Below are 26,230 nucleotides of genomic sequence, written 5' to 3'. Positions count from 1 at the left end.
TAATTTTTTGTTTATTTACAGTGAGACAGTAAGTTAATCCAGAGCAGTCCAGAAACTGAGAGAACCTTGACTTCAAATTAATATGGAACATAGAGTTAGTTCAGGCAGGTCAGGCATCATGCTGACAGCAGCTGATAGCTCAGCTAATTCACTTCTATACATCCAAGTGGCAACTTTGTTCATTGATGATCATTGATTGATGATTGATTATGTTCTAAATAGTCCATGATGGATTGTGGAGAGGCAGGAAGGTCACAGAACAGAACATATATTTAAATTTCCTGTAATGCTAACAAAAAACACGTTTTTGACTAAATTAGACATGACTGAATTCTCTTTCTTGAGCAAAATAGAAATAAGACAAATAATAATGTTACTTCATCTTTTAAATGTTTCAATTCAAGACTTATCATACAAACTGCTCCTTGAAAAGCACACCCATACCCACATGCACAACCACACACACACTCACAATGCCCTCAATGTGCAGCCTACAGATAAAACCTTTCCCACAAGACAAAAGCTCCAATGCTGCAGCTTTAAGTGTCCTTCAGTTTCCCATTGTTCAGTACATACAGTATATTCTGCTTCAATGCTGCACACTGATTCTTGAATAAAAATATTTTTTCATTTAATTACTATCCTCCTCATCTCATTCATTTTTTTTCCAAAATAAATATTTCTCTGATATAAATTGAGGAACTAATTATTGGGCTGAGAAATGGCACCATATGAGTGTGTGTCACTCACAAGGAAGTAAATATAAATACTCTGTAAAGTAATGCAAGACTGCTTTACATTTTATAATATAGGCACTGAAATACTGTATCATTGCACATAATGTTTAGAAGATGAAGCTTCATGATTTAGAATACAGTACATAAAATTTTGTTTTTGACAATAAGGGAATATGAATTTATGTTACACATACCAAAACGCAAATCTCAATACCAAATGGGTTACCATGTTGGAACCAGCCTTTTATCTCCTCAAAGACTGCATAGCAATTTCAGTGCGACAACAGTATTAACACACACAAACCCACACACACAACTTTTCTTCGCTAACCGGATCAAATGGTTCATTTGTAGGTTCTCAGGATGGCTCTGATAAAATCAGTCACAGGGGATGGGGTTTAAAGCAGAGATGGCTGCCTATGGATAAGTATGAGAATCTGGGCAAGGCGCTAGAGAGGGCTCTGCAGCGGTGAAATGGGGTTATCATGACGCCAGGCTAAACTGATACTGGCGGGTCAGCGATGAGAGGATCTATCCAATGGGAATGGATGAATAAGCCATGAAGCCAGAGAGTAGAGGCACTGGTCTGAGATAATGTAGCCTCGCTATGGTAAATCTCACATGGGCATGCAGACGTGCAAGCACACTAACACAAGCAGACAAATTCATATCAAAATCAAATCTGAAACGATGCTGTAGAACTGGGTCATACAGTGCCTCTCCTACTGCATGTATAAAGTTTTTGAGATAACAAGAAGGGGGAAAAGGAAATACAGGCTGAGAGACTGAGAGGGCAACAGAAGAAGGGCTTTCAGCGAGGCTAAAATAGCAGAATGAAAACTAAGAGAGCGCATCTCTGGTTTGGCAAGACATACTTAGCTTGTAATGTATATCCTTTATACACATGGGTATACATTGTGTTAATGCATACGACTACATTACCCATTGTCTTCGTACTGACACGGTATATTCTGTGGTGGGTTTAAGATGCCGCATCACCCTTTTTGGGAGATAATCATCTTTTTCTCCCATGTGTATACATAACATGCATTATTGAGAGACCTCTGCATTGCTGACATCCTTCCAGCTCCTGTAGCATATTGCTTGTGTTGTTTGTCCTAGGGTTCCCATTTAAACCACGCCAGATTTAGAATGTGCATGCCTGCAGAGAAAAACCCAAGCTCTATTCCGGAGGGAAAAACAGGTACAATCCCTTTCAAGTTATTAAAAAAAATGTGTATAGAGCTTGTGGAGAGGAGGATTGAGTCACACTGCAAAATTCAGAACAACCAAAGGTAATGCATTCTAGTCACAAACAAGTTAAAGACTTTACTATCAAACGCTGCAGTGACCTACAGATTGTACAGCAGGAGTCTATGTTTGCAACCAGCAGCAATTAGTGAGTTAGTTACCGCATTCTGCATGTGGTGCAGTGCTCAACCAAGATACGGGTGCGTTTGGAAGGTGCAGTGGTGCCTGCATTCTGTGTGAGTAATGGTCATGAGGAAAGGAGCCTGAGTGCACATAACACACAACCAGAGAGAAATTTACGACAAGCTCGCTGCACGTTCAGAGGCCAAGGCAGGATGGGAGTCACTGTTTACTGTCTCATAGTGGCATCATTTTATTCTTACACATCATGCTTACAGTGATCAGAGCGGCTGTAATTCATCAATCGAGGCCAGCAACTAGCTGTTGAACAAAATAGAGCAATTAGCAGAGAGGATGACATTAGTCCAGGTCAAACAGAACAAAGAGGAGAGTAATTAATAGCACAACAAATTATGTTCCACCGTTCTATTTGGATGTTTCCAACAAATATTAAGGAAAGTTTTCTATATCTCTCTTTTAAACCCTGACTTCAAATGATAATATAAGCAATGCATTTTTTTCACTCACAATAAATTAGTTGGCTTCAGTTTCCAGCTTTCAATTTTATTTGAATGAATTCCAATTTGAGAAGCCAACACTCAATGCAAAACGGATCCAGTGCCGTTCTCCGGCTTGTCGTCACGAGTGAGCTTCAGAGAGCCGAGGGAGCCGCTCGTGTTCGTATGCTGGTGAGTCTGAACACCTCGATGGTAAGTAAGACCTTGAGGTCTAGCAAGAGCTGCACAAGGATGAAGAATGCTCATCATCGCTCTGGCTTCTGGTGCCCACAATACAGACAGGCTTGCACAAGGACTCCACAACTCCCTTTTATTTAACAAGACACTGTCAAGAACCTTCAAAAAAAAAAAAGTGACCCAAATCAAACCCGTCACGCCTCACGGCAAACAAAAACAATCCGTGACAAACATCCTAAGCAGCCACAGATGAAAGTGAGTGTAATACTTGAGAGAGGAGCTGAAATGCATCGAGAATTCATGGGAATAAGAGATGAGCTTTGAGGTGGATAGCCCTGTAGCCAGTGAACTTTACTGAAGGGCCAAAGAAAAAGCTCTGGTCAAATACCAATTTCCTGTCTACATATGCTCAGCACCAACGTAAATCTCGAGCTTATGAAGAGAAAGTTGGTCAAAGTCATATTGGCTTGGAGACTCAGTGATGGGAATCAATCTTTGCCTCGTGGACACAAAGTAGTCCCTTTTTCCCTCTACTGAGCAAAGTCAAGTTAAATTAACTGACTTTCTGCAACATCTAACAGAGTGGGGATTAAAGCCTGGTATTAAAACGAAGCATCTATTCCTCAACTGGAGGAATGTGCCAGTACTTGCACGTCTGTCCACGTTGGCTCCGCAGCTTCCAGGCTGCTTGGCCAGCAGAACTAATTTGAACTGTGAATCATGGGCTCATCCGCAGGTCAAACAACCAAGAATGAATCATACATGCTCAAGAAAAGCTGCTCATCTTTGAAATGTTTTCTCACTGGATGAACCAACAAGCAAACAGCATATTGAATCAAGCCGATTTCCCCTGTGTGTCTGAAGATGTTACACATGCATGAGTGACTGTGCAGTGAAATACTACACCAGCTATTAAAGCTTTGTGTTTTGCCATTTTTATACAGCAGACTACATGCTTTAATGACGCTGTTAACGTGACATTAAAATGTAGTGAAACAGCAACAGACGACTGCATTTCAAAGTAATGCAATTTTCCAGTTGTGATTATTTTACAGATAACAGATTAGACAAAGTAATTCCGTCTTGCAAGAGTTTATTTGCCTGATAGAAGTGCTCAGTTAACCCAAATTTTAAAGTTAAATAATGTACATGCCGAAGAGGAAATGTTAGATTAGAGCAAAGTCTGAAAAATAAATATGATCTATCTGGCAGACGTGTTTTGTTCCTGATTTTTCTACCGTGCTAATTATTCTGTGACTGTTCCTTTATCTTTATCTCCTTTTTCCTTTTTTAGAAGTCCTAACCCCATGAGGTGAATCCCTAACCTGATAGTACATATTTTGTGGATGTATCTATTGCGCTGAAGAAAGCTTTACCACAGAAAACCTGCAACTATCGAAGCACAGTGTTGACATTTTAGAAAATTGTGTTTTTCTGTTATTAAAGCCTTGTGGCATCAAGAATCAGGCGAAAGCATCACATCGTCCTCGGGAATAACAATAAAAAACTACCAAATAACGACACAAGTCAGAAATGCAACAATACAGGGGAAAGAGAACAAGACTGAGATCAATGTGTGAGTGTGTGTGTGCGTGTGTTTGTGTGTGGGTGTGTGTGTGGGGGTGGGGGTGGGGGGGTAGCTCATAAAGTCCACTGTACAAAACACAATTATATCCAGTGACCTGGCCCACCTATAGGAAATGGAAGGCAAAACAAAAAGTATATTTTCAGACCCAACTGTGAGTGAAAAGGAAAAAAAAGAAGAAAACAGAGGAAAAAGAAAAACAAACTATATGATTACAGATGCTGGACAGGGTGACATTTGTGTTGAGAGCTTACAGGTGGAGGAAAGCACTTCCTGACTGCTGGATCACAAGCAAAACTTGCATAATAAGCCACAGCATTGTACATGCTTGCAGTTATTTTTTGCTCACAATTCCTGGGAGTTGGGCTCTCCCAGAAACAAGCGTGATCAAACATTGCCTCAGAAAGACAGACAAGGAGACAAACTTTCATCAGGTTGCACTATGTGCTGAATTTTGAACTGGAAAACAACAACAAAAAAAAGGAGATTTCACAAACCCCAACCTCCCTTTCTGCTGTAGTGGGCAGTAGGCAGCATCTAGTTGGTGATGCAACTCGGCCAGCTCCATCTTTTCTACTCAACGTTCTATTGCTGCTACATTTTAGATTGTAGATTGTTGAAATGAGTATGTCAGCATACTGACATACTAATTTCAACAATCTACGGTCTGTGGAACTACTGTATGTCCCTGTTCACTACGGTGACCAATCTAGCCGTCACCTTTCAACCCTTCTCTGGATGTAATGCAGTTTTTCAGCCAAGTGTGATGATTTTGTAGATAACTATCCTATAAAACAAAGTGGTCGCAGTCAATCGTGCCAAGATAGAAACCTTACGTAATGTTTTCTCAACACACCGCTCGATGAAATATGTGGCCATGCAAAGCTGATAAGTAATACTATTGAGAAACGCTTTCAAATGCCTTATTTGCCGATGACCAATGAGGAGGAGGAGGAGGAAGAGTAACGACAGATTGAACAGTTAGTGATAGCGCAGAAGTGTGACTTCACAGAATGACAACAGACTGTGACTGCATTCTGTGGTTCAGGAAAATTCCTGAAAAGTGTTTCCAGGTCTGAACACACCTGAAAATCAATCAATCACTCAGTCAGTTCAGTTACTGTATATATCAGACAATGACCAATGTGCTCCTGTGAGACTGCTTCAGTAACAAAATGCTAGGCTTTTTTTTGTCTCCAGTGTAATGAAGGCTTCATCAGACAAGTCAAATAATTTAACATTTTTTCTCTAACAACAACAGAGATCCAACATCTAATGTGATCAACTCCACTCTGTCCTCACCTGCTCGCACTTTTCCTTAAAGTAAACTAATGCTAGTGGATTACATGACTAAAACAATGACAATTGAAACTGAAAAAGAAGATGATAAAAAAAAGAGGCTTTTTTAATTGGTGAAAAGTGATCATGAGGTTGTGAAGTACGGTTTATCTGCTCGACCCTCAGCAAGGTAAATGAACAGCTTCCTCTGAGGCAAAAGGACAGATTATATCTTTATCATATTAAAGATTTCTTCTATTATACCGGCTTTAATGGATAATTGCAGAGGGCACATTCATGCTCTTACATAAGCTATGGAGAAGGCTCACATGCATATCAAACATTTTTAAAAAATGCTTGATTCATCTCTGTGATGGTTAGTCTTTGACTCCACACGTAATATGAAATGTTAAATTGTCCTCTGAAAGTTTTTGTCTGACTTTTAAAAGGAAAAAACTGGTACTATTTTTACTTCTAATATCAGTGGAGACCTGGAATCCCACCTGAATTTACCAGAAAACAACGATCAGAAAACTGAACATCTCTGAAGCGAAGAACTCGAACGGCTACTACAATGTTCCCGATGCTTTTGCAGCATCTGTGGAAAGTATATTTTTCACATCTCTTCTCAGTTTGATCTTTAAGCTGCTCTGTCAGTTCTTGTGTGAATAGACATAATCGTTGGACTCTAAGGTCAGAATATTTCTTAGGCCGGAGGGACACGGAGAGCAATGTTTGGAGTATGAAAGAAACATGCACTTACCTGAGATTCAAGGTCAGCCGTTCATCTTTGGCCCTCAGCAGATCGCCCACTGAAAATGTGGCACTGCCCAGGAAGCAGCTCTGTAGAACCAGACAAGAAAAAACGTTCATGGTTGAAAATGAAAACATGCAGAAAAAACCCCCCAATCTACTACTACTTTTTTGTCAGATTTGGACGCAGCCTTTGTTCCATGCACAATCTACTTTCCTTCTCTCCTTTCTCACTGCTCTGACAATGTGTTCGCTGCTAACGTGATGGGAACAGGGGGCATCAGCACACCAAAACTGGGTCATGGAGTGAAGTAGTGGACAAGGCCATCAATAAGAAAGAGATATGATTCACAACCATAGAAAAATATACCCTTCCTGTCTTTCCCCTCTGCTCCCTCCCTCCCCCATGGGCATGCCAAGACACAGTCCACACTTATGGAAAAGTCCTGCACCTGCAAGTTATATCATTAAAAAAAACACTAGGTGATTAACGACAGGTATAAAATTGGGGGAAAGAGTGCTCACAGTTCTCGCTTATTCACTGCTTTGCAACAGCATCATTCCAACCCTTTTACCTACCAAACTTAATTATGGTTTGTTATTTTTATGCTTTTATGATTGTCACAGTGGTGGCACTTCAAACACTGGCATGTCAAAAAATAAAGACGATTTGTGTCTTGGCCCAGTCTGCTCCTTTAGAGAGATGTCAAAGGCTGCATCTCGCCTCTGAACATGAAAACTGGATGGCATTTGTTTTTGCAATTAATATAAATGAGTTCAAGGCTTTGTGAGAAAATACTTGAAAGCTTCAACACACATTCAATAGTTTTATCCATCATCTCAGACAGAGATGAAGAAGTCGCCACCCACCGCTCTACCTCCTCATCACCTGCATGCACACACACACACACACACACACACACACACACACACACACGCACACACACACACACACACACACACACACACACACATACACACACACACACACACACACACACACACACACACACACACACACACACACACACTTGCATGTCTTTAAAAACCAGTGTGTGTAGAGTGGAAAGATAATTTCCCCTACGGGGGTCAATAAAGTAAATTTCATTTCATGTGTGTAAAAAAAATATGATTAAAATTTGTCATTATAGTATTTCGCTAATTTTCTGTGGATCAGCTAATTTGTTCCTTTTACTATAAGCCTAGATACAACAAATTCAGAACATATTCTCTCTTCCTGCTTGTATACCCCCTCAGTGTAAAACAAATGTAAATGAGGTTAATGTTCTTGCCGTTGCTTTTAACCAAGTTAGTGGTTCGGTTGCCTCCCAGGTGTCCAGCGGCGGCTACCCGCTGATGCTCAGGCACGGGAAGTGGCATACACGTTTCATTAAATGCACTGAGCATGATTTATCATGACGACTTCGACTAGCATGCTGTTTTCTTTTCTCTTTTTGTTTGAGTATCTGACTTCTTTTCATCACTAATGATGGTTCTTCCCTCCCCCACTGCACTGCTCTGTCTCTACCGCTTTTTTGCTTTTTCTCTGCAGTCTTTTATATCAGTGTTTTTATTTTATTTTAAAAGTATGCTGTCTGCTGACCTTTTCTTTCAATCATTTCCTCCTGAACATTTTCTTGCTACCCTTTCTGATACCCTGTACCCAACGCTCTTGAATAAAAGCGTTCTTTGACCTGGTCCACTCACAGGTAGACACACCAAAACACAAGGTCAGGCTATAGTCTATTGAAAATCCCTCTTAAATCGCATTGAATCACAGAAGCAGATCAAATTGACCAAGAAAGACATACAACCAAAAGCACTATATTCAGTGTATACAGCACAGTAATGTCAGAAACAGAGCCCCCCCACTGGGAACCACTTAATATGGACAACGTTCCTATTCCTCAATACTGACGAATCATTGCTATCCTAGTTTGCCCTGGTAACCCAGAGCACAGAAGCCCATTACACTGCTGAGGAACATTATATCCCTTTGTAGCCATTACTCGCAAGCTGGTACAGAATGTCTGGTAAATGGTGTTGGAAATCCATTCCTTAGCATCTTTTTATGGCCCCTCACGATGAAGGCTTTAAAAGTAATGAAGCTCTGGAGACGCAAAATCAAAGTGGCCACACCACAGAAAATGAGAGAAAGATGGGGGCAAGAGGAGGAGTAGAGTGAGAAAAGAAGACAAATGATGCTCCTCCAGGATCATGGAGGATTGATTATGATGGTCTCGCTCCGTTCCCTTCTCAAATGCTCTGGCTCTCTTTTTTTCTATCCATCTTTTGGCCTGTTCTCGCTCATTCCCCAGAGAGGTCCCAGTGGTCATGCTAGTGGGTACTTACAAGTGAAACTTTGGGAAAAAAAGTCACTTTGCTGTCAAGATGTTTCCTACATTCTTGAAAACAAAAAAGGCAATCCTAACCAAACACGGATTCAGACCCTCTTAAATACTTAAAACACTCTGGTCAGGAGACCACAAAGTTGACATGTACAGGCAAAGCCAGGCGGTTGCCTGGGGAACCCTGAAGGCCACGGTGTGTCCAACTCAAGCTGTAGATCTATCGATTTCCTCCTTGCCATGAATGACAGGCGAAGCAGACAAACACACACACACACACACACACACACACGCACACACACACACACACACACACACACACACACACACACACACACACACACAAACACACACACACACACACACACACACACACACACACACACACACACACACACACACACACACACACCACCTCTCGCTGAATCATTCCCTCTCCTCTACTGTTTCTCTCTCTCTCTGTCTCTCTCAAACACACACACACACACTGAGAGGAAATGTAGCGGACAGGACATTTATTCACAAGCTATGCCAACAATTGACATTTTATATAAATGGCAGCAGTGACAGTTTTGGCACTTGCTGAATAATAATACACATCTGGCAAACATTTATGACTGCGAACAGATTTATACCATGGCTGTCAGTAGTGTCAGCATAGATACGCTGCTCCCCACTAGAAATAAAGCTTTACGAATTGGCCTAATTAAGTCATTAGTGATGTCATGACATGCCTTTTATACTTACACGCAAATGTGTCTTAAAAACCGACACAACAGGGTGAGATCAGTCAGACATACTATAAGTTACAACACACAATGCACACAAGGAAGTCCACTTACAGTTAGACAGCAAACAATCCTCGCAGCACCAAGCAAGTATGCCAAAACAGACAGGGAGAGGGAAGCTACAGAAGTGAAGGGAGGCTAGCAGAAAGAAAGGAAAGAGAGATGAGAAGAGAGGTTGTGTTTTCTTTCTTCCTCTAAATGAGCTCCAGGATGATCTTCCCACATATCTTCTTTCCAGTCCACAGTTAGAGTAACTCCATGCATACGATATTTCTGTGCTTCACAGAGCAGCAGGAGGAGCGGCTGATACACACGTTTAGAAGATGCAAACAAATAAAACAACACACAGAGACACAAACACCGCAGCCTGTGCTGTGGCTGAGAGAACCGGCTGGAGTCAGCTGCTGGCGCTGCGCTCTGACTGCTGTGTCTGGTTTGACAGCGAGCGAGACCAGCGAGGGGAGGGAAGGTAGGGAGGAAGTGGAATGTGTGTGTGTGTGTGAGTGTGTGTGTGTGTGGGAGGGGGAGTGCACAAGAAGGAAGAGAGCCGACAATGCAAGCAATGGAGGGAAGGGGGGTAGGAGGTGAAACGGCACAGAAGCAGAAGAGACGGAGAGGAAGGAAGGCAAACAATTAATGGGTCAACAAACAAGATAGCAAATGTAGAAAAAGGTAGAGGCATGCAGTGGAAGAGAGAGAGGGAGAGAGAGAGAGAGAGAGAGAGAGAGAGAGAGAGAGAGAGAGAGAAAGGGAGAGAGAGAGAGAGAGAGAGAGAGAGAGAGAGAGAGAGAGAGAGAGAGAGGAGGAAGACAGAGTTGTGTGTCACACCTTGGTTGACTCAGAGGACCAACAGGAAAGGAAACACTTGTTACCTTCTCTAGAACTGACACAAAATACCAAACCCCATTGTGTAAGATGTGACACGAAACCTACTCCAACACTTGTTGATCATAAAAGAGCTTAAAGTACTCTTTCTGCAATTAAATAACTTTATTGGATGGATATTTATCTGCATACACTTGAAGCTGCCACAGAGTAGGAGAAAGAAAAAGAACTCCTTTCCAGCGAGATGCTAAAGAACCAACAGCAGAATGACACCGCTGACACCGAGTTCAAAGGCGTAAACTCTCAGGGCTGTAACTTTAAATTAAACAGGGTGTAGCTCACAGTGAACGATGGCCATGCTCTGCATCAACACACAATGAGAGACAAACGCTTAAAGTGCCCATAGACGCACCCACACATCCAGATATTTGTCAGTGAATGCAAACTGTACAGTGCAAACAGACTGAGCGCTGGAGGTCACGGTGATGAGTCGTCAGTCTGTCTTAGTATGGGTGGTGGGGAGTGGATTCGGGGAGTGTGGGTGGAAACGGTGGAAATGTTCTTGCTGCCTTAATTGCCGCAAGAATTGATGGCCTTGGTACCAAATGGGAGTCAGACAGCACATCAACTCTTACTTGCCACAGACAAACTGAGACGCTTCTCCTCCATCTCCTGACAAACCGCTTTCAATGGCGTTCATATGCGTCTGTCCTTTTTCCAAATCTATTTGCATTTTTTTTTTCAGAGATTATTAGTGTAATTTGCAGCCTTTTTTTTGTGTGAGCACATCTACTCTTAAAACCTACACACAAATGGAGAATTTGAGTCTAATCTCACAGGAGGAGATGTGTGTGTTGAATAACAACACGCGTGGAAAATCCTACATCAAAGCTTGTTCAAATACGAATTAAGCGCACTGAAAGCAGGTATTTTCATTCTATATTTTTAATATTCTGCTGTGAAGTGCCAAATGTTTGACATATTTTAGTCTATTGAAAATGTGACTTCCCGTGAAGCAAAGAGAGACAGGCGGGGATTGGTCTTAGCGTTTAGCACATACAGCCGCGCTACCTACCACAGAGAAAACGATCGGCTCCTGGTCACAAAGGGAAAAGCGTTCTTAATTCCTGCTGTAAAGTGTCTCTAAACACTCACATCAGATTTGGTGAGCACAATTGCCACTGTACGCGTATACACACACACACACACACACACACACACACACACACACACACACACACACACACACACACACACACAAACACGCACACACACGCACACACACGCACACACACACACATTATGAATAGGCCTTGAATGAATCTACAGGGAGTCGATGTGTTAAAGCACCCAAAGATCAATGAACACATGCCACCAGCAGCCGAAGCATGCCAAGCATGAACAAAACCACTTTTTTTCTCAGACGAGCTGTTACATTCTCAATTTTAGGTTCCTATTCCTGATATTCTTCTCACATCTTACCTTTACTTATTCTTTTCATGGTTCTCATACAACCACACACTTCTGCTTCTAACATGTCAGAAAGGAAATAAGAAAAGCCAGCAGCCAGACTTGAGCTCAACCCATTTCCTTCCTTCTCCATCATATTTCACCAAAGACCACTGAACATTTTTCTCGGCTTGAATGTAAGACTTTACTTTCCTGGAGGCTAGGTTGGAAAAACTGGGTGTAGTGAGTTACATCATGGTTTCTTTACAGCCTTAATGTTGCTCATTCTGAATGTTCATAGTTCATCTTTTAGACTTAAGCTGAGCTCAGACTACAGGCTACACACACATACGCACACACACACGCACACGCACACACACGAGGAGAAACTTAGGATCATCTTCTTTCTAATATTAAACCTGCACACACAGCAAAATGACTGTCCGTCACAGACAACATATTATCAATAGGATTGATGTTTAAAAGTGAGGAACTCGTGGTTACACGTGTCCTCTCTCTTTTTTTTAATGGAGTAGCAAATGTAATAAAATGTACAGCGGCTAGAAAAAAAATCAAACCAATTGGATAAACAAATCTGGATGACATCACTACTCTTTAATGAAAAACGGTGATGAGATTCAGTTTCTGTCAACATGTGACTATTGCTAAGTTCTAGACCTATGATGTTTACAGCTCCCCTGGCAGGGCTCTCATTGGCTCCTGTGATTCAGGTGATTCAGCTTCCCACCAAATCAGGGTGACGTTCCGATTCTCTTCCAATGTGGACGTTTGAGAACTTTTTGTCAACTGATTAGTCTACAAATGTTTTCAACATTTAGTTTCATACAGACAGGAGACAGTCAGTATTAGGCTACTCGGATTGTTGTATCCGATTACTTCTTTTAGGCTCTTTTCTTATTGCATAGTTCTTATCTGTGTAGGAAAGCATGGCTGCCTCCAGATGCTCGGTGCCTCTTGTTATGCTGCTCATGCTGGTCCTGAGGTGGTGTGTGTTTGCTCTGAGCTATGTGAGGCTGATTTATGTGAGTGTATTATTCTTTCAGTGTTTTTGTCTTAACATGGTTTATTAATAGTCTAACGGATTTTGCCTGCTTTGTGAATAACTTGGAAACTATATCAAAGGTATCTAATGTAAAACAAAAGGTTTGACTCATTGAGCAAACATGAAACTGAAATCTCTCTGACCGGACCTGATTCTGATAAAAAACAAAGCTAAACTTTTAATCTTGTTCAGCTGCTGTAAGACTGTTGAGTGTAAAATCTTGGAAGTAGGCTTTTAATTGGCATAGCTTTCCATATCTTAACTTTTGTGCTCACATAATTCAGTGATAATTCTTATCTCAATTTGGAGTCTGACAAGTGTGAATTACAATGAGGACACATGGAGGGTTTAAGAAAATTCCATATCTAAACCAAATTAAAGACTATGATGAACAACAGAGGCTACGCTGCTGTGCATTATGATTAAAAACTGAATCAATATTTTAATGTCTGGGTGATGTTAAAATTGGAGCCGCAATGGTGCAGTTTGTCAATAACTGCTAGTTTAATTAGCCAGCTGTTTGAAGAATACAGCTGGCTGGGCTGAAATATGAACTTAAAAAGATAAATAAACTCATTAAATCATTATCCCAGCCAACTTTGGAAGTGCTGGAGTTGACAAGTCCCCGTATGTCAAAGACGTTCCACTGAATGAATTTACCAGGCTCTAAATATTCCTTAGACGTATATCTACACTGTGGAATCTGACTTTCAAACAGATCGTGTCACAAGGCATGTTTGCCGCTGCAGTCAATTCGACAAAGCGATATAAAATTCAAACACAGGAATAAGAAATAGAAAGTATAGATGCAGCTGTCAGTGCCGCCAGTGGCTGTTTAGTTTAAATCAGAATATGTGCTCTGTCAAGCAAAATGTCCTGCTTTTCAAAAACATTTAGAGACACTCTTTGTGGAAGAAAATTGTAGAAGCTAACAAGATGTTTCCCCCACCTGATTCAAAGATTTGATGACAACTGAAAATAGGCTGGACTTTTTCTACCTGAAAGATAAATACTCACCGAAACTTGTCAGGGTAAAGATGACTCCTGTGAGACCGTGAAAAGTCCTTTAATGAATCCTTCTCCAGCAGTTACTCGGAGTACAGAGAGATCTGTACAGCTGTGTACGATAAACGCTGCAGAGCGGCACAGAGGTAAATACAACTCTTTCCCAAAAAGCTCTTTAAGGCTCCTAAATATCAGTGATTTTTCTGCCACAGTGGGAAGATGAGAGTCAAGAAATACTATTCATAGCTCCTCTCACATACATTCTTCGGCTTGTCAATGCTTGCCCCCAAACAAAAATCCCTCTTTACCACTCTCCCTCCCTCCATCCCTTACTTAATCTTGTTTTGGCTGCTTCATTTTGGTGCTTGGCCGAGTATCAGACAGCCCAGGATTTCTGACAGAAGCATTTAAGTAGTACACAATGCACCAGGAATGATAGGCATGTTCTTGGATAACATGAAAAAAACCCAAATAAAAATACATGCTCAAGTCTATCACAGGCAAATCTGCAGATACAGTAGGAGAGAAAGATGAGGCATATTCCACCCTCCCTTGGTACAGTGGAATCAAGCAATGATGACTTCCCCCATGCACTACTTTTTTTGGTCCATAAACTTTAATGGCTAATCCCACTGCAGACTAGGTGATAAAAAGCAAGGCTCCCTCAAACACAGTCTGTAAACATGACTTGGTAGCAGGTCAAGAGACTTTAAGGCCCCATTTAAGTCCCCACTACTGACTCCACTACAATATTTTTAATTGGTAACTTGGTAAAGAAAAACATGGCAAATGTGGTAACTTGACTAGATTTGACTTGACTAGACTTGTGGTAACTTGCTAGATTTGAACGTTAATAGTCCTTTTGCCTCTTTGTCAGCAGGCCAGACTGATCAATATGATCATACTGTTTACAACATGCAAGTAGCTATCAGCCTGACCTGACGGATGCTGTGGTTAGCAGCTTCCCCTTCTCTCACTCCGCAGTTCAACTCAAGGCCCACAAATGTGGCAATGGAGATGCTTGCAGAGTCGGGAAGAGAGAGACTTTATAACTTTGTCACCCACAAAGTATACCACTGAGTACAACATCCTGTTTGTCACTTTGTTACTCTGTTATCTTGATTGTAGCATTGGTATCACTTATTTGGCATCTGGCATCAAGAGAGCATTTCTCGTACAAACAGCAGTGAAATGAAGCTTGTGATTAGCTCAGGCAGAAATACAGCATAAGGTTCAAGTTTAAGTTCATGTGCTTGTATAACAGCAGGGAGGTGCTGGTTCACCACCAAGACCTGGGAGGCTATAGGCTGTGGATTAATGCCCCCCTCACGACCGTGAGGGCAGGAACAACTGATTGAACGACTGATGTTCTCTTCTTCAGTCAGCAAGACTGCAGAGAATGTGGAGCTCAAACAGCTCAAATCAACTCCTCTTGTTTTAAAGAGAGCAAGAGATTTGTGAAAGCATCAAAGTGACGACACCTTGGACAGGTAACGGAAAGTCAGATCTGGAGTTTGCTCTTCAATTCGAGGTGTACTATACCCTCTCACACCCTGCATTGGAGCCCTGGCCTGAGGATGCATGCCTGGGAGCATCTGTCAGTGTGAGAGGGTCCAATACAATCATGCAAATTTGGCTGCTAGGTAGCTAGCTAAGTAGGACCAGACAAGGGGGGGGTCAAATCTCTGTGTGGGTGAGAGGTGCTTCCTGCAATATTTCTCCAACATACCCTTTAGCACTAATCGCTATCCTCACTATAGATCATTGCTGACAAATAAATTCTATGTACTGCAACATATGATGATATGTGTTAAACACAAAAGCCTGTCTGAAGATGTGTGAACAGGATTTATCCACAATGCATTCGCACCATTCAGCCAGTCAGACAAAGCCCCAGCTTTCTATCACTCAGATTGATTGTGCCAATCCGCGAGCAGCCTGTGAGGTTAGCAAGCATGCTGAAGGAAAAATGGCTAATATATGGGATCTTCATTTTAAAATTTTAAAGTATAAGACTGCATGCAAAATTGTGTCACAAACTTGTTGTAAATATATAATATATAATAATATTTTTAGAATAATATACTACCAAACCATCAGGTGTCAGTGTGTGTTTGTGTCGTGTGGGTGCTTGGGCATACGTTCATGGTAGCTGCAATCTGTAGCTTAGCAGCACAATCTCTCTCAGTGTGTGGGAGTTCCAGAGCAAGCTCTCTTGTCCCTTCCTTTCACAAAGTTAAGTCCACATAGAGGATTAAATTTCAGACAGCTTGCACCACCTTGACTTGGTAAACAACAAGATGCAGGAAAGAGTGGGTGAAGAGCAACAGCTGCCAGTTATTTCTGTTCCTCAGTACACCACAGACATATTTGTTGCCTTAAAGACATATTTGCCAGTAGATGTGGAACAACACCAGGAACAAAGCCTTTTGAACTAAATTTGCTGCCTGTGTGAATGTAGAATTTGTCCTTGGTGGCAAAGAGTTAGCGAATGAATAGATTAAAAATCTGTGGGATTTTTCTGTTATGTACACTCATGAATAGCACATACAACCCCTTCTGAAGAAAGACAGACACTGAAAATACACATATTTGTAATTTCCATAGGGAAAAATATACCTCTTTGAGATGTTTAAAGGCTTCCCACCCTCTTTGGCAGTGCAGAGGGGGGAACAAAGTAGGTTGTTTTGTACAATAATAATTCCAACCATGGTAACAAAATAGAATAGCAGAGCAGGAACAAGAACCCTTCTGTCCCGTGATCATTTGCTTTCTAATCTTCCTGAAGAAGGAGGTGAAGAGAATGGACATGTGTAATTGTCATGAACAGATTATGATGGTGGACTGCTCTACAAGTGATGATGCACTTTATTGTTGACACATTATGGATGATCAGATATGGAAAATTATCAAGCAGAGGAAAAAATGCACACACACTGTCTCAGACACACACACACACACACACACACACACACACACACACACACACACACACACACACACACACACACACACACACACACACACACGATTATGTATGCTTTTCACCAAGAAGCTTACACATGCAGTCACACACAGTACAAGACCCTGGCCTGGCTGGCAAGCTCATCAGTGGCTCAGTTAGCCATGGAAAATAGCTAAAAACACACACATGCACGCACACACACAGCCAAAACACATCAGCACTTTCCACCAATGCTTCTCAAATGAAAGCACAGGAAGGGGATTTTCTCAAGCACTTTTCTCCCTCCTCCTCTTCAGCTTTCTCTTAAAAGAAAATGGAGAAAATTCAGTTACTCTAAGCTACTTTTATCAAAATCAAATGTATAAAGAAGCAGTCAGCTGAGTGTCTGATTCACCTATGCCCAGTAATTCATCTGGAAGATAATATGCTATTGCAGGTGACCGTAATGATAAACGGAACACCAGAGATGTGAGGGTGGGTTATGATAAGTATTGTTAGAGTGATTGGTAGAGGAGATATTTGATTACATTCTCAAATGAATAATGCATCTTGAAACTGATCCTGACAAACTCTATACCTTGAAGCAATTGGAGCACGATTACACAGAGAAAAGACTTCCTAGAAAGGTGTTCTTCAGCATAAAGTGAATGCCTCCCTCTTCTCACATGCAGGGCGGCTGCAAGTCAATAGCGCCCCTACAACCCAAAGAGGTAGTCACATGCACTTTGAAAAAAATTCTGTGCTTCAGCCTGAAAAGTGTGTTACAGAACTAGTCCATTACCATCTCTGTGCGATGGCCTTGAGAAATATCGAGCAGAGTCTCGATATGGCTGTCAACATTTAGCAAAGTTTTTATAACTACATAAAAGGAGATGTCATGTTTTCCCACAAGTACTAAATAATAATTTTATATGCTATTTTGAATAAAAACTATGTATTTATCATATATACAGTATATATACTCAGACTATCTATCTATCTCTCTATCTATCTTTCACCCCCCCCCACACACACACATCCTTGTTTTGAATACAATTAACTATAGGATTAACTTTTAAGGTAACTTGATTTAATTAATGATTAGGGGCGGCAGTGGCTCAGTGGAAGAGCGGGCGGTAGAGCGGGTCGTCCAATATCGGCGGTTCAATCCCCGCTCCCAACCACCCAGGAGCGTGAGCTGACAGGGGGAGGCGTCAGCTCACCTCCTGAGCACTGCCAAGGTGCCCTTGAGCAAGGCACTGTTCCCCTTACAAGTTGCTCGTTGGAGGCTCTACCTCCTCCTCACCTGCATGCCCACAAGCCCCTTGTGCGTGTGTGTGTGTGTGTGTGTGTGTGTGTGTGTGTGTGTGTGTGTGTGTGTGTGTGTGTGTGTGTGTGTGTGTGTGTATGTGTTACGGGCCTGTTCACACTATATATACACTATATATAGAGGCATGCATACTAATCTGTGTGTAGAGTGGGTCCCTTCGGGGATTCTAACAGTTAATAAAATTTGGTTAAAATAAAACAGACTGCAAATGCCACACAGAGCCCTAGCCAAACCAGTAACATGTGCCAGAGGAAGCAGTAGAAACTCAGCAGCACCTCTTGGGCATGTAGGTTTGCCAGTCAAAGCCCTGACCCAAACAGTGTCCTGTGCTACCAAGTCTGCCATGGCAACTCAGCGATTCAGTTACATTGTCCAAAGTCCTGGCCAAACAGTGGCATATGTCAGAGTTCTGCTCTCTCTTGGGCTCTGGAGATACGAGGGTATTCATTTACTTTAATTTTTTATTGCACTTATGAAGCAACATATACTGTATCTCTGGTGTTGTGGTCAACACGCACAGCCAACACTCACCCACTCCATTTAGCCCTAAGGGCTATTTTCAAATAGAAACTGAACATTTATTATCACACATACAAGGATTATTAAGGCCTTTGGCTTTCTGGTGTGAACACCTTTTGATGTGAGTTCCCAGTGTGCGCTGGTATTGTGTATGGTCAGGCTCATAGACAAAATATTCCTACCTCAAAAATGGGTCAGCCATCATTGAGAAACGGTAATAGCCTTTCAAATCCTGCATTTTGCATTAACTAGCAGATTTCAGGGATAGAAGTACAGTGCGCCCTCGTTACTTGTGGTTAATGCATTCCAGGAATCACGTGCGAATCCCAAATTCCATGATACAGAGACAAACTATCTTATTATTTACCGTAATTTAAATGTTTATGAACCCTCCCCATACTGATATTGAACCACCTTCTGTCTGTATTACCTTTTCCCACACTCTTATCGACTGTTTAAAGCAGTTTTATGTCTCACGGAAGTCCTGAGACTCGCGGCATGTTGCGCACTTCCGGATGCCATCAGCCAATAGAATGCGCATACGGAATCACGTGACTGCCTACCAAAAGTCCAGAACGAGGTGAAGTTGTGAATGTTGATGTGTGAATGTGTGAGGGCACACTGTACTTTCGATTGCGGAGAGCATTTTCTTCATCAAAACCTGTAGCGTACCTTTCTACTCTGGCTCCTCCGCACTGCATAACGACACCCTTTCCTCAACCAAATAGTGAGTCATAGACTTCTGTCATGTTGCTACTTGACTCCTCTTGCAAAGGCCTTGGAGACTCCCATCTGCCAGGCCTGACCAGGTGCTGCAGGCCTGCCTCCACCCGAAGCAGGTGTGCAGCTGCCAAGTTCCGTAAACTCCACAAGATGATTAAACCTAGATACAATTGTAGATTAGACGTATTCCCCCATGTCAGGGACACTTTTTCTGCAAATCTGGCAGGCTGCCTCATCAAGATTTACTGGCTGTCCCTTTTTATCGGGCTTATCAATCTAATTTGGTGTTGTTATTTTCGGCTTAGTGATCAAATACTGATCAGATACTACCAACTGATTGACACTTTCTCACTGTAAGTAGTTAGTAATAAAATCTTGATTTAAATTGTAACCCTGTCTCTGTCTTCTTGTGTGTTGAGCATTAATATAATCAATTTACTGTTGACAGTACTTATTGCAAGTTATAAAGTCTAGAAATAGTTCATAATAATTACACAGAGGAAATGCCCCCGGGGGCCATGATTAATGAACTCATCATCCACCCACAGTGAAGCTAAAGCACTACAAAGTAAAGTTTGTCTTCCTCCAGACACAATTAAACATAGTACAGAACAGTCATTGACCATGACAAACAATAATTATTCTGTTAAAATGTAATAAAACACATTATAGGCACAATGTACATGAGTATTTCATTTAAATAAAATAAACACAGCGAATGAAAGTTGCTGATGGCAATACGACCAGGTAATTGTCACAGCCCTATCTTGCTCTACAGGGACCTCATGCTCTCTTGGGAACGCTGATTCTGAACTCTTGGGGGCTCTGGCTTCGGCTCTTGCTCTGACTCCGGTGGGGACTCTGGCTCTCTTGAGGCCTCTGGCTCTGACTTTCTTGGGGGATGACTTTTACTCAGACTCTCCTGGGAGATCTGGCTTTGGTTCTGCCTCTGGTGGAAACTCTGGTTCTCTCGGAGGCTCTGACCCTGGCTTGGTTTCTATCTGGGGCTCTGGTTCTGCCTTTGGCATTGGCATTGACTTTGGCTCTCTTGGGGTGTCTGACACAGGAACCAGCTGGGCACCTGCTATGACACTGCACTGAAACTGGCTCAGGTTCTTGCATTGGCTTCGGCTGGGGAACTGGCACGGGAATTGGCACCAGCTCCGATACTGGAACCAACTCATTTAAATATTGTTAAATTAAATTACTTTAACTTGGTTTCAGTGATTTAATCAAGTCAGTTGATAAACTTAAATGATTTTAGGCAATGGGTTTCCTTAAACTGCCTCATGATCCAGACTAACTGACAGGTTTATGAGTGTTTTATTTGTGATTGTGTCCTGTGTACATCACTTGTGACATTATCCTGGAGAAGCGGAGAGGGGTTCTTCTCATGGCAGCAGAAGACATGCATTTTCACTGCAATTTCTGCAAGTCATTAGTTGCTAGGCTTATCTTGACTTTAATGAGTATGCAGTATTTAAACTATTATCATGAATGACTGCATACACCCTCACAACAAATCCAAGAGTGTATTTAATTTCCAAAAATCATAAATATTCATTGGCACAACGAGTCACTTTATTGAAGTGGTTGACATCACAGTGGGGGGGAAACAAAGTAATTATCTAGTCCCTTCTTGAATGGAGTAAACTGGACTTTGAAGTATTGTCAGGCAGTGAAAATGAAATCATTACTGAGAGAATTCAAAGACTCAGGCTTTGAGGAGCCCCTCAAATGCTTTCAAATACGGAACTAGCGTGACACGTTACCATGTACACGATGAGACATGGTGAGAATTAACCTGACACAGCAGAGAAAGTGTCATATCGTCCATGGAAATCCGAAAGAGTGCTTAAAAGTTCTATTCTGAAGGGTCAAGAGCCATTTATTCCTCCCTTAATTATCATCCGTCTGACTCCAACACTTTTACAAGCGTGCTAAAGATAGCAGGATTTTCTTTTAATAAGAAAAGATGACAAAGCCATTCTTTTAAAGCTTTGAGGGCAATCTCCATCTATCTGTGTGGAACTTCATGTCTGAAGAAGCGCATTAATTCATTACTATGTCAAATGTATCAACCTTATGAAAGGCAAATCCCATGCAGTTTCTGGCGGTTTTCCATAAATGATATATTCTGAATTTATAATATTAAAGTTGACTATGGTTTCTGTAGCAATGAACATGATTTGCATCCTTTATTCAAAAACAAACCCAAATTTACCCCACTAATTATATCCAATTATCTATTCATATCAGGAAAATTTTCAGCCAGAGGTGATCACTTTTTACCAAAGCAAATGCTTCATCATAAAAGGCAAAACAGGCTCTTACTCCTTTTTACCTGATGTTTAATCCCATTACTTCAGCTTGTAATGGGGCATGAAATGCTGAAGCCGTGGTGAGAGTAACAGGAGTGTTAATAAACAAAATATGTGGCTCAATAATGAACAGAATAATTAGCAAGGCTGTCAAAGCAAAAACAATTCTACTTAGTAAAATGAGCCATCAAGGAGAATTTATGGTAGAGAAATGCCAGAGACAGTCTGTGTTACCTGATGGTTACAGGGCAGAAGAAGAGGCAATTGATACAGAAGTGTGGTGGAATAATTAATCAAATGCAGTCTTTTTTTGTTGCCTGGAAAGATTCTGAATGAGAAAGAGTATTCGAAGTGGAACTGAAAAATGTTAAATGGGCTCCCATCCATGAAGCTCCTCCTTGCTAAGTTCTAACAAAGTAATCTACAAGAACTTGAAGGAGTTGAAAGACATAAAGTCATTTGAAAAAAACACTGCTGATGAAAACAGAGGTGTTTTTTTTCTCATGTATGCTAATGACTTTAATCTGGAATTATTTTTGAGGCCCCGTCCACACGATGACAGATTTTTTTGAAAACGCAACTTTTTAAAAACGCATCGAAAACGATTCGCGTCCACACAACAGCGTTTTCAAATAATCTCTGTCCACACGTAAACGCACCAGCGCATTTTCGAAGACGGCTATCAGCATACCAAACCATGTGGTGGCAGTATTGAGGCAAATTTTATCCAATAGGAATCCTCCGTGTTTTGTTGTCACAACACACGGGCCCATAAATATGACGTCACAGCGGTTTTCGTCACAGGCAAGACGTCAGCGTTTTTAAAAAGTTGTGGATACAACGTCGACATGACAACGCAGACCCAGCATTTTTTTTAAAAATCCACCAAGGCCAGCGTTTTTAAAAAGTTGTATTCTTGTTCAGGATATCTGCGTTGTGGTGTGGACGGAAGGCGTAAACGAAAAAAAGTTGAGTTTTCAAAAAGTTCCAACATCGTGTGGATGGGGCATTAGTCAGTGATTTGCTGGATTACAGACCTCTCCGTCTTATCCTGCTGTATTGTTTTCTGCATTACCTTTAATGAAATAAAAGCATCTGGGTGGAATCCCTGAACAAGACCTGTTAAATCTGTGGGAAAGGTTAAAGATCAGGGCTTTAATGCCCCCCACCCCCCCATTTTTTCCACTGTGGTGCTCCTGGATAAGACTCTTAACCCCACCCTCACCCCTGGAACTTCTATCTAGCTTGGATCAGGCTACAAGACTTGAAAAGACAGCTGTGGTTTAATTGTCCTCTGTAACGCAGATGATCGTCTCTGAATGCGTACACTCAGTAAGTCTTTCCTCTCTGGTGCCAATGTGACTCCTCACTCATTTGCATTATAAAAAAAAACGTACTAAAGCAAAATTCTTCTACAAAAACTGAAACACAGACATCATATAATGATGCCCTCATGCACAACTGAAAGGCCGTTGCTTTATGCATACCAGTGGAGTGTGCTCATATAGTGTGTTCACACTCCTGACAGGTTTTAACACATACTCCTTAAAACTTGTTGATTTATACAGCTGTGACGTGCAAAAATGAAGTCAAACCTTATTTTATTTTTTTAAATACTTAACTGAGAGGCGACTATTAAGATGAGTAATGCTCCAGTGTAAGAGAACTCCAAGAAGCGTTCACTGATTTCATTCAACTTTATTTATTCAGGGAAGTTTCAGTCAGAGGAGGCCCCTCCTGGCAGGAAAGCCCCGATCACATTATACATCAGACATATTTGGTGGAAGCTGCCTCCTCAGTCAGTATGATCTGCTGCTCATTGAGCAGCTCCACCAGGTTTAAGGACTTTGCTCAGTGCTGGAAATGAAAGTACTCGTACTCACTTTGCAAAGTTCATTTCTCTAACGTTTGGTTAGAGAATCTGACCTCTGGGTCACTGCAAAGGCCAGTGAACTCCCAAAATAACACTGCTTAAAAACACTACTGCATATATACGGAATAGTACTTTAAGAAACAGTAAGAGTCAAACAATGTTAAAAAGGCAGAACGACACAATCCGCATACCTATGCCATCCATACATACAGTATTTCCTTGAGTAAGATCTACATTTCATTCCTGGTTTACTATTGCATCACTACCCGTGGGAAAAGATAGACGTAATATATAGTATAATTTGCAGTGCAGAAAACATAACAGTGACATAAAAGCTTTTTGGTTTTCCTAATTTTACATTTGCAGTACATGTGACAGTATACTGCACTGTCACGTTGATAATGAGCAAAGCAAAAGTGGCTCTCAGACAAGACACAGTCCTTATCTTCTAACAGTTCCTCTCACAGGTCATCGCTGCTGTCCAGCATTTCTTCTCAATCTATCAGATGGGTTCTTGTTCAAAATTGTTTATGTGTTTCAGTGTGAGTGTCTATGTCCTCTGGCCATCTCTCACCATCTGCACTGTGTCCCTGTCTGTTTCCATTTCTCTTCCCGCTTTATCTTTCTTGCAGTAACGTTGCGCACTTACAGAAAATTCCCAACACATTGACACTTACCCAACTAAAAGCCTACGGCTCTACCAAATGTATGTCAAGCCACTGCCTTTTACACATCATGATTATTGACAAGGCAGAATTAACTGAAGTTGGGATTAATTGGAACGACAATTCGCCATGGAACAGTTGCTCCTCAAACAAAACTGCCTCCTGAGACGCAGCTACACAGTTCTCAAATCTGGCAAGAAAGAGAGGGAAATTGCAGTGATCAAAACAACATATGGTGCCAATTGCTAACATAATTGTGTTGTGACATGTAAATGCTAATAACTTCCTTATATATCTGTAAGGGGGTGAGCATGTACTGTACATGCATGTGGAATCTGAAAAAATTACATTTTTAATCAAAGCAAAACCGAGATTTGCTATATGCAAGTTATGAAAACAATGATAAAGTATGAAAAGAAACGCAAAAGTCACAAGCACACACACGCAAGCGAATGAGAATGATATCTGGTCTCAGCTGATGTTGTATCCATCTGTCAACAAGCGGCAGAGGCCCAAAGTACAACTTGTATCTCATATTTTCGCTCATACATCAAATATATGGACAGAACGTCGGCTCAAAAAACTCTTATGTCGAGTAGCTTGTATGTCGAGGTACTACTGTAGATGGATCAAGTTGACCTCGCTTTTAGAAATAATTTGAAATGAAATGTTATAACATTTTACTGAAGGGATTCTTAATGGAAGAAGAAATCCCACAATACTTTTTACTACTATGCATAAGGTTGTCCGTCATTCATCCTCTATCCAATTTTCTGAGCATGCACACACACGTGTGTGTGTGTGTGTGTCTGTTTCTATGCATGTATAACAGAACAGCAGTTTGAAATGAAACTTTGATCAGCTCTTTTTTCATACTTATAATGAAGAGATTGTGTGTGTGTGTGTGTGTGTGTGTGTGTGTGTGTGTGTGTGTGTGTGTGTGTGTGTGTGTGTGTGTGTGTGTGTGTGTGTGTGTGTGTGTGTTCATGTGATAACGTGTGGCGACCAAAGGAAGAAATGACCATTAGAGCATCACAATAAAATCCCCTCGGCTGGCGCTTCATTTGATCGAATTCATTTCACGGCACCTTCATGAAATTGACCAGACATGCTATTTTCCTGTTTTATAGATGTATTTTATTTGTCATACGACACATCACATCAGAAAAACCATCAAATTCCACCCCATGCCTGGTAATAGGATGCAAACTAAAAACTACATCACACGTTGGGTCCAGATTGCAGGTCAAATGAAGCCGTTATGAGAAAGAAACGGTCTTCTAGAGGCAGATGTTCAATCCTTTCATCCCCCAGGATCATTTAGTAACACGTTTGCACGCACAACAAAGCAAAGGTGTCATTAGAATGGATTTGTCAAGGCTATTCAACGCGTTTAGTGAGAGCAAACTGGTGTAAACAAATAATATAATCTTTTCTTTCATTCTGTATCATTTTTTTCACCTTTTTTACATGAACCACGCACTGGTGAACTGTAAGTAACAACTGGCAAATGAGACTAAATCCAACCTACATGGTTTGTCTAAACATATCTTCCAGTGCAGCTATAACTTCATACTTTAAGTTGTATTTGAAAAGCAATTGTCACTGTATATCATGACCGAATGATAGTCGATCAGATTCAGTGATACTTGATCAATTGATCAGAATTTTAGTTGAAACAGAGCTGATTGACTCTGGAAGCCATTTAGAGCGCTACTGCAGTTAAGAGGTCAGCTGGCCTGGACTCATTTACATCTTAGATGTATCCAGCACTGTTCTATTCCATCTAACACCTCCACTCACATCCCTCTTCTTCCTCTTGGGTCATTCCATGTTCTCAAATCCTCATGTCTTTCTAGTGTCATCAAAGAGTGCTTTAATGGGAACCTCAGGGCGGGGAGAAATCAGCCTGATATGAAATTCACAGGTCTTCTACGAACACTAAAACAGTCACTTCT

The 26,230-nt window shown here is 41.3% G+C and overlaps 1 protein-coding gene across 5 annotated transcripts in view; it reads right to left on the bottom strand.

The window, feature by feature from the left end:
* Positions 1-26,230, bottom strand: part of inpp4b (inositol polyphosphate-4-phosphatase type II B) — a 114,226-nt gene that overhangs the window by 63,265 nt on the left and 24,731 nt on the right. For 4 of the 5 annotated variants that reach the window (XM_068321908.1, XM_068321910.1, XM_068321912.1 and 1 more), the window contains one exon: positions 6,430-6,509. In XM_068321908.1, the coding sequence (XP_068178009.1) occupies positions 6,430-6,509 (80 nt within the window). Of the gene's footprint in view, positions 1-6,429; positions 6,510-9,609; positions 9,966-26,230 lie in introns of those variants that run through there. The other variant, XM_068321913.1, reaches the window with a different exon arrangement.

This window comes from Antennarius striatus, chromosome 8 (genome assembly GCF_040054535.1).
Source record: "Antennarius striatus isolate MH-2024 chromosome 8, ASM4005453v1, whole genome shotgun sequence".
Classification (NCBI taxonomy): Eukaryota; Metazoa; Chordata; class Actinopteri; order Lophiiformes; family Antennariidae; genus Antennarius; species Antennarius striatus.
Note: the sequence above shows the minus strand (reverse complement) of the source record. Positions and strands in the feature narration are given on the sequence as shown.